At 43.9% G+C, this 9,652-nt stretch overlaps 2 protein-coding genes across 4 annotated transcripts in view; one reads left to right on the top strand and one right to left on the bottom strand.

The window, feature by feature from the left end:
* Window positions 1–9,652, top strand: part of vcpip1 (valosin containing protein (p97)/p47 complex interacting protein 1) — a 94,651-nt gene that overhangs the window by 7,842 nt on the left and 77,157 nt on the right. The window lies entirely within an intron of this gene.
* LOC119415282 (tripartite motif-containing protein 35-like) lies at window positions 2,440–3,899 on the bottom strand. The gene has a single exon (XM_037682460.1). It carries the CDS (start codon window positions 3,820–3,822, stop codon window positions 2,440–2,442), a length of 1,383 nt encoding a protein of 460 aa, XP_037538388.1. The 5' UTR covers window positions 3,823–3,899.

Genomic DNA, 9,652 nt, shown 5'->3' with positions numbered 1-9,652 from the left:
CATCCATCCATCCATCCATCCATCCATTCATTCATTCATTCATTCATCCATCATCCATTTATTTATTCATTCATTCATTTATTCATTCATCCATTCATCCATCCATTTATTCATCCATTCATTTATTCATTCATTCATCCATCCATCCTTCCATCCATCCATCCATCCATCCATTTGTTCATTCATTCAGTCATTTATTCATTCATTCATCCATCCATCCATCCATCCATCCATCCATCCAACCCTCCATCCATTCATTCATCCATTCATTTGTTTATTTATTCATACAATAATTTATTCAGTCATTAATTTTTATTGATTAATTTGTTTTTTTGTTTATTAATTCATTTATTATTTATTCATTCATTTTTTTGTTAATTAAATTAATTCATTAATTCATTAATCTTATTAGTTCATTCATTTATTATTCATTTGTGCAATTATTTATTTATTTAATTAATTAATGTTTTCATTCATGTATTAATGTATTTATTTGTTTCAATGATGATACTTGGCTGTAACGAGTCTCTCTCTCTCCCTCGCTCTCTCCCTCTCTCTCCCTCCCTCCCTCCCTCTCCCTCCCTCCCTCCCTCCCTCCCTCCCTCGCTCTCTCTCTCTCGCTCCCTCTCTCGCTCCCTCCCTCGCTCTCTCTCTCCCTCCCTCCCTCCCTCCGTCCCTTTTACTATGTTTGAGGAAAATAAAGATCAATTAAAGACTTGATGCAGTACTGTCTGTTGCCACCAGTTGGTGAGGACAATGAGGACACGTTAGAGGACAGTTTGTGGACAGGAGTGTCTCTAAAGTGATAAAGTCACCACGCTGAGGGCACAGAGAAGATCAGCTGAAAGTAAAGACTAGAACAAAAAGAGCTGCGAAAAGTTCAAATTAAAAGTTTTAAGATGGGACATGTCCTCACAGTGTGATGTCGTCATCAGGTGAGACTGCTTTAAGAAGACGTTGTCTCACTGTCTTAGGTTGGACATGTGGTCTTCCTGTCCCTGTTGTTATAGCTCTGATGAAATGAAGAGAGGACGGACAGAATCGTACCTCGTCCTGCTCAGTGAGACACAGATCAGGTTCTGAACCACTGCTGTGGTCCACATTAGGCTCGTCAGGACCAGCAGACAACGAGCTCATGGAGCCTCAGGAGACACTGAGAACTGAAGAGCTGAAGAACTGAAGAGCTCAAGAACTGAAGAACTGAAGAGCTGAAGAATGGAAGAGCTGAAGAACTGAAGAACCGAAGAGCTGAAGAACGGAAGAGCTGAAGAATTGAAGCGCTCAAGAACTGAAAAGCTGAAGAGCTGAAGAACTCAAGAGCTGAAGAACTGAAGAATTGAGGAGAAGAAGGTTCAGTTTTGGTGAGTGGCAGGTTGTCAGCAGGTTCAGGTCTGGACAAAGACCATCAGACCTAAATCCTGTCAACCAGCCCAGTCTCCAGACCTGAACCTCTTGATGACCTCTTGGATGTGATGAAGAGGAAGATGGAGGGTCACCAGGTGAGTTGTCACCCAGAGAAGGACTCTTGAGGATTAAAACTCAGAGTTTGTGAAGCAGATCCTGATCTCGACAGAACAAAACCTTCATGTTTCATTTTACGAAGTCGTGTCAGAGAAAAGAATCTGTGGATTTGTTTCAGAGTTCTGAAGTTCTGAACGGAGCAGAAGACACCTGCAGACAGGTGGACGTCCTGCAACAGGAAGTTCAGGACGTCCATGTCCTGCTGATGGGAGGGACAACAACGTTTGGACCCAAAATGTCTGAGAGACCTTTAAAGATATGGTGTTTTTCGAACTGTGGTACAGTGGTCAGGGCTGCCGCCTCTCGGTGAGGAGGTTGAAGGTTTGCTGTTTTTTTTACAATCACGTTCAAATACACCAAAGTGCAGGAAGTCATGTTTACTTTATTCAAAATGTTCAGTGATTAGAGCATCATGAAGCAAACACAGTTTAAACCTTTAATTTAAAAAGAACAAAACATCAAGTTTCAGAACTTTTAACTTCCAGCTGCAGCAAATCTACGGGTGAAACATCTCAACCGATGATCTTAAAACTGTAGTTTTTCTTTTTTCAGCTGCTCCCCCTTCAGGGGTCACCACAGAGAACTAACTCATGAAGACTTGGTGATTGTTTCACACCAGATGTCCTTCCTGACACAACCACAGACCACGGAGCACCCGGGGGAGCAGATGGGGGTTGAAGAGCCTTGCTCAAGGGCTCAGAGTGGGGCAAGTGAGGGTGGAGGCAAGTGTGGGTGCTTCACCTTTCCCATACACATTTTGATGTTGTCGGTACTGGGAGTTGCACCAGCAACCTTCTGATCACAGGCCCACCTTCTCTAACCTCTGCACCACCACTCCCCCAACTGATAACCTTTAAATAACGACCTTCAGATGTAAAACCATCGACGTCTGGAAGTCCTTGGAGCGGCGGGTCCACCTCAGAGGGTGGAGACGTGGATGTGAAGCGGTAAAATCCTGAACGGGACTTCAGAACCGGTCCAGATGTAGGGGAACACTCTGCCGGTGAGCGCGTCCGTGAAGGTGTGGAGGTGCTCGTTGGTCTCAGCGTCGAAGAACGCCACACTCTTCTTGTTCAGGTCCAGGTCCACCCGGACCCTCCGGAGCTCCTCCACGGCCAGTAGAACGGAGGTCCGAGGTGGGGAGATGGCTTGGTGTTTCCCGTCACACAGCTGGACCCTCCACAGTCCAGACCACAGGTCTCTCTTCCTCTGGGCGGACTCCTGCAGCACCCCCAGCTCCCACCGGCTCTGGTTCTCCACGCAGACCACCCAGCTGTGGGTCCCGGAGCCAAAGGCCTCCGAGCCCAGGACGGAGCAGAAACCGGTGATCCTCTCCGGGTTCTCTGGAAGCTGCCGCTTCCTGCCACACCTCACGGTGGTCAGATCCTCCGACAGGACCAGTTCTGGGCTCGCCGTGTTCGGGTCCAGGATCACAGGAGTGAAGGAGACCTGGTCCTTCATCTTGGTCCAGATGTTGAAGCCCAGGTTGCCCAGATGTTTGGCCTGATCGATCAACGCTCCCGGGACCAGCTGGGGGTCGTCCAGCGGGGGGCAGTGCTGCACCCGCTCCACGATGGTCCGGTACTTGAGCAGGACTGAGACGTCTGATGCTCTCAGTTCTTCTTCGGTGGTTTTGATGGTGTCCAAAAGAGCCACCATGGCTGCTTTCAGAGCCTCCATCTTGTGCTTCATGACCCGGCTCTTCTGCTGCTCCTCCTCCATCAGAGCAGCCAGCCGCAGCTTCTCCTCCTCCTCCAGGAAGCGGTGGAGCTTCTTGAAGCCCTCTTTGATCTGGACCCCGGTGAGGCGGGTCTGGACCTTGATGTGCTCGGCCGTTTGATGGAACTTCTCCTTGAACTGGCTGAAGAGCTTCATTTTGTCCTGCAGGGCCCTCAGGGCGTCTCGAAGCTCTGTCTTGTGCTGCAGCGCCGCCTCGTCCAGGGGCTTGAACCGGTGGTCTTTGTGTCTGTCGGAGTCCCTGCAGACCAAGCAGACCGGCTCCTCGTGCTGCAGACAGAACAGCTTCAGCTTCTCCCCGTGCACGTAGCACACGTCCGCCCGCGCGCTCGGAGCCCGCTCCGACAGGAACGTCTGGCACAGGTTCTTCAGCGCCAAGTTGCAGAGTGCGTCCTTCTTGTTGGACACGTCCTTGCAGAGGGGACACTGCCGGATGTCTTTCTCAGCCCACCAGCTCTGCAGACAGTTCTTACAGAAGCTGTGGCTGCAGGGCAGGATGACCGGGTCTCTGAAGATCTCCATGCACACGGGACAGTGGAGGTCCTCCTCGGCTCGGTGCGCCATGCTGGCTCAGAGGGACGCAGGGGAGATGTGTTGGAGACGTAAAAGACGTCCTGTGTCTCTAGCAGTGCTGAAACTCACAGACTGACAAGAACCAAACGCGTCTTTCTGGATCCTACGGCCCGATCCGAGGCGGAGCTTCATCCGTTCAGCCGGCCAAGCTTCATTCCAGACCGATGACTCGCGTCACATTCAGGGAAACTCTGAGCCTATTTACTGAAAACACTGAAGTACTCTCAACGTGCGAACGTTTAAATCTGCTAGAATCTCTTTCAGGACAGGTTTTCATGAGCGAGCAGGAATGTTGTCTGTCCACACAACAACACGCTGAATCATCACGGCCATGAAGTAACGCTGCTAACGTCACAAACTCTTTTAGTTTTGGGGACTGCCTGAAGGCAGCACCCTCTTGTTATCCACTTGACAAGGGTCTTGCTCTTATATCAACTTTAATGCAGCCCAAACCTCAATGTGTCTCAAGTGCTCTCTGTTAGTAAAATATGGAACAATAAGATCTGTAATATAAGATGGAGCTAGGTTGTTGAGAGCTTTGTAGGTTAGAAGTAAGATTTTGAATTCTATTCTGGATTTGACAGGGAGCCAGTGGAGAGAAGCTAAAACTGGAGAGAGATGATCTCTCCCAGTAACTCCAGTTAAGACTCTGGCAGCAGCATTTTGGATCAACTGAAGACGTTTTAAAGAAGTATTTGGACACCCAGATAATAAACCATTGCAATTGTCCAGTCTAGACGTGACAAATGCATGGACCAGTTTTTCTGCATCATCTTTAGATCAGATGTTTCTAATGTTAGTGATATTACGCAGGTGGAAGAAGGAGGTTCTAGTAACGTTTTTAATGTGGGGGATAAAAGACATGTCCTGATCAAAAATAACACCAAGATTTTTATCATTAGAGCTGGAGGACAGATTAATGCATCTAAGGAGGGAGAAAGACTGAAACATTCATTCCTAAGGTGCTCAGGTCCAAAAACCAAAACCTCAGTCTTGTCTGTTCAACAGGAGAAAATTAAGGGTCATCCAGGTTTTTATGTCTTTAAGACATGCTTGTAGTCTAAGTAGCTGATTGGATTCATTGGGTTTAATGGACAAATATAATTGTGTGTCATCAGCATAACAATGGAAATTTATCCCATGTTGTTTAATAACTTTACCTAATGGAAGCATCTGGTACCGTCAACATCAAAATGTGGGTGGAATAGGTGGAACACTCACACCTCCCTCCATCCTCATTTGCCCCACTCTGGGCCCCGGAGCAAGGCCCTTAACCCCCACCATCTGTTCCCTAAACAGGTCTCTCTTGCAAATGAGTTCTCGTGGCTCAATGAGACTACCTGTATAAATAAAGGCTAAATGAAAAAAAAAAAGAAGAGTATTGGTCCAAGCACTGAACCTTGAGGAACTCCATGACTAACTTTGGTGTATGATGAAGATTCATTATTTACATTTACAAACTGGAATCTATCAGATAGATATGATTTAAAACATTTTAGAGCTGTTCCTGTAATCCCAACATCATATTCAAGCCTCTGTAGTAAAATATTGTGATCAACTGTATCAAATGCAGCACTGAGGTCTAACAGGACCAGTAGAGACACAAGTCCATTGTCTGAGGCCATGAGAATATCATTAGTGACTTTTACTAGTGCTGTTTCTGTGCTATGATGAGCTCTAAACCCTGACTGAAACTCTTCAAACAGATTGTTTCTTTGTAGATGTTCACACAACTGACCTGCAACTATTTTCTATAGAATTTTTTAAGATGAAAGTTAGATTAGATATAGATCTATAGTTGGCTAGACTTCCTGAGTCAAGGTTATGTTTCCTAAGTAAAGGTTTAATTACTGCAACCTTAAAGCTCTGTGGTACGTAACTGTTTATTAGAGACAAATTAAGCAGATCCAAGACGTGATTATTAATTAAGGGAAGTACGTCTTTAAACAGTCTGGTTGGGATGGGATTATTATTTTTGACAATTCAGAGCTCAACAGGACAAAAACTGTCCAAACATAAATCAGGCTCTAGTGACATTTTTAAAGTTGTCTCATCTGACACAGAACCAGAGGTGATACTAGGAATGTTGGTTTGAATTTTTTCTCTAATTGAAACAATTTTATTTATAAAGAATCTCATGAAGTCGTCACTGCTTATAGTTGTAGGGACACATGGTTCAACAGAGAGAGGATTTATCATTAGACTAGCTTTGGTACTGAAAAGGGTTGTTTTTATTCTCTTCAATTAAAGATGAACAATATAAAGTTCTAGCTTTATGGAGAGCTTTTTTGTACATTAGAAGGCTGTCTCTCCAGGATAAGTACGATTCCTCAACACAATCTGAATTCAAATCTAAAACTCCAAGATGGCCACCATAGCTTAAAATTGAAGATGACTCTAACTCATTGATTTTTTTTGCCGTGTTGATCTGAAGTTTGGTGTGATGGAAGCTGAGAGTGAACTCCAACACAGCACTGTCATATTGAAATTTAAAAAGGGCCACAATGTGGCAGTCTCCCTCAGTGTTTCTCCAGGAACTAGTTAATAAATAAAATGATTGGATTATGAAATACGGTTCACACCATATGTTGTTGGTCCCTTTTACTTTTTAACACATATTAAAGCTGAAAACGTGTTTACAAGAGGTTTTAAGTCTTAAAGAGGAGCGGATGATTATACATTTTTTGTAAACTTTGGATAAAACTCTTGTCCTGCGTTGAATATTACCCAGAATCCTCGATGTCCACACATTTGGTGTAGCTGTCGTTGGAGTACAACACCACTGTGGCCACCTGGTCCACTGAGAGGGACAAGAAGACAATGAGACATGGTGTCCACCAGCTGTGGTCCAACAGGACCCCCACACCAGCAGAACCAGCACCGAGCCGCCGGGTCCTACCTGACAGGACGATGTTCTTCACCGTCTTGTTGGAGTTGTTGGCGATGTTGACGTGAACGTGGATCGTCTCGCCGTGGTAGTACAGCTGAACACGGAAATAAGAGTTTATCAGGGATTTACTGAACGGATGCTTGTTAAGCATTCACACTGTTGTGATCCTGTTCATATTTTTATTGTTCCGTATTCTTCATTCTTCCAGTTATCTTAAACTATTACGTACATTTTTCAACGTATTTCTCATTCCACAGTTTTTGTGCTATTTCAACTAATGATAAATCAAAACGTTCGGCTCTTTCAGGACAATCCTGCTGTGACTTCTGGTGTTGGAGCAACTTTAGCTTTCTGAAATATTTAGCATTTTCTGCTCATAGATAATGAATTGAGCTCATTTTACATCCTTCAGATGTTTACAGCTGTTTACAACCTTTTACTGCTCCTTTCACATTTTGCTCTGCTTCAGCTTCTTTCAGGTTTCTGCTGCAAATTTAATCTTTTTCAGCTACTTTCAGCTCATTTCAGCAGTTTTTTTCAGCTGTTTGTGCTCCTTTCAGCTTATTTCTGCTAATTACAACATTTTTGTGCTTCTTCTAACTTCTTTCTGTTAATTTCAGCTTGTTATGCTCCTTTCAGCTTATTTTTGCTATTTCAGCTACTATAAGATAAGATAAGATAAGATAAGATAAGATAAGATAAAATAAGATAAGATAAAATAAGATAAGATAAAACATTATTGATCCTGCAGGAAATTGTTGTGCCAGAGTTTCAGTTCGAAGGAACAAACACAAGAATCACACAAGATATGAAAAACAACAAAGAATTTAAAAATGCCATAGTTCAGTTCTAAAAGAGGTGCAGACAGAAACATTAAAGTGCTTATTGTGGTGCAGGATTAATTTTATTGTCTTATGTGTAGAAAAGGGGAGGAGTTGAAAAGTTTGATAGACACATTTTGCAGTTTTTATGCTAATTTGAGCTTTTTAATCTAATTCCACATTTGTTGAACTCATTTCAACTTTTTCAGCCTAATTCAGCAAAAATGTGCTTTCTCCACTTCCTTTTGATAATTGGAGCTTCTTTCTGCTTTTAAGCTACTTTTCGGCTGTTTTTCTTTTTGTGTGCTAGTTTTAGTTTTTTCCAAATAATTTGCACTTTTTGAGCTCATTTCTGCTTCTTGCAGCGTAACTGGACGAACATGATGTTTTATCTTTTCAGCTACGTTTTAGAATGTTTTAGTTGATTTCAGATAAATTCAAGTTCACTTCTGCCACTTTCAGCATAATTAACTTCTTTCTACTAATTTCAGCTTTTTATGCTACGTTCAGCTCATTTCTACTAGTTTCAGTTATTTCAGCTACTATTTGTCTGTTTTATGCTATTTTTAGATTTTTCAGCTAATTCCACTTTAATTTAGCTCATTTCAGCTCTTTCCGCTTCCTGCTGGTAGTTTAAGCTTTTTTCTGCCTTTTCAGAAACTTTTCATCTATTTTTTGTTGCTAATTTCAGCTTTTTTTTTTTTTTTTTTAGCTAATTTCATTATTTCTGTGCTCATTTCTGCTGAGTTAAACCCAATTCAGCAAAAATATGTTCTTTCTGCTTTCTTCTGCTAATTTAGGCTTGTTCTTTTCAGCTAAAACTCAGGATGTATTTTAGCTGAATTTCAGCTGTTTTTCAGCAACTTCTTCTTGAATAAACATTCACACTGCATTTTCACAGGAAATGTATTTTCTCTAGTTATAGTTTTAGTTTTCTTTTGCAGTGAGAGACCGTTTCATCTTTAGCTGTAACTTCCTTCCACCAGCTCAGATTTTCTGGATTATTCTGACGTTTTCTCGTGAATTGTGTTGCAGCTGGATGAGTCAGTCAGATTAAATCAGCTCAACTCGTTCCGGTGCTGGCGGTGCTGATCCTCTCGGACGGGCCGCTGCTGATTTGAAAGCAGCTTTGATTGTTCCAGGATAAACACCTGACCTGTTTGTCCAGAGTGGCCTTGACGAGCAGCGGTTTGTCTGACATGACAAAGTCCTTGGTGACTTCAAGAGAAGGTGGCGGGCCCTGAGTCTCTGGAGCGTACTGGACCTTCCTGATCACCAGCTTCACTGTGCTCCTGTTGGACCAGCAGACGAGAAGTTACAGACGGGGTTAGACCTGGTTCTGTGTTGTTAGCACAGCAGGACAGTGGAGACTCACCGTTTGTGCACTTTTGCATCCTGGCTCTCAGCACTGAACGCCTTGATCTCAAACTCCACGGCACATTGCTGCAGAAGAAGAAGTAGAAGAGACGTGTCCTACAGATGGAAACGCTTCACTCTGAAGACAGAATGTGTTGACTGAAGCAACGCTGCAGCTCATCAAGTTTTTAAAAGAGCGTTTGGGGAGTCTGAGTCCAAGTGTCTTCAGTCCTGCGACCTTCAGCTCTGTCAGTGAGGTGGGAAATCTTCAGAAGAACATGAGCTGGAAGAGGCAAAATCTAGTTTCCCTCAGAGAACATCAAGGCTCAGAATCAGAGATGATCATCTGCATCAAATGGAGCCAGCTGGCCCAGGTCACCTCCGGGGGGTGGGACACCTTTAACTGGGAGGAGAGCCAGAGCTCACTGAAGGGACTGTTCCACCTGGTCTGGGAACACATTGTAGGAGCTGGAGAGTGTTGCTGATGAGGATAGTCTTTAAAATTCTTCTGTTGACCTTCAAATGCCTAAATGACCTTGCACCCCTTCACCTCTCTGAGCTTCTGGAACCTTACGTTCCCTCTCAGGCCCTGAGATCATCTGATCAGCTGCTTTTAGATGTTCCAAAAACAAGAAGCTCAGAGGAGATCGGGCTTTTTCAGTCATGGGCCTCAAACTCTGGAACAACCTGCCCCCCAACATCAGGCAGACCACCTCCCTTCAACCTGCCCCCCCAACATCAGGCAGACCACCTC

The sequence above is a fragment of the Nematolebias whitei genome, chromosome 9 (assembly GCF_014905685.2).
Source record: "Nematolebias whitei isolate Nwh7 chromosome 9, NemWhi1, whole genome shotgun sequence".
NCBI classification, from domain to species: Eukaryota; Metazoa; Chordata; class Actinopteri; order Cyprinodontiformes; family Rivulidae; genus Nematolebias; species Nematolebias whitei.
The sequence above is the reverse complement of the archived record's forward strand: the minus strand, read 5'-3'. Positions and strand labels throughout refer to the sequence as shown.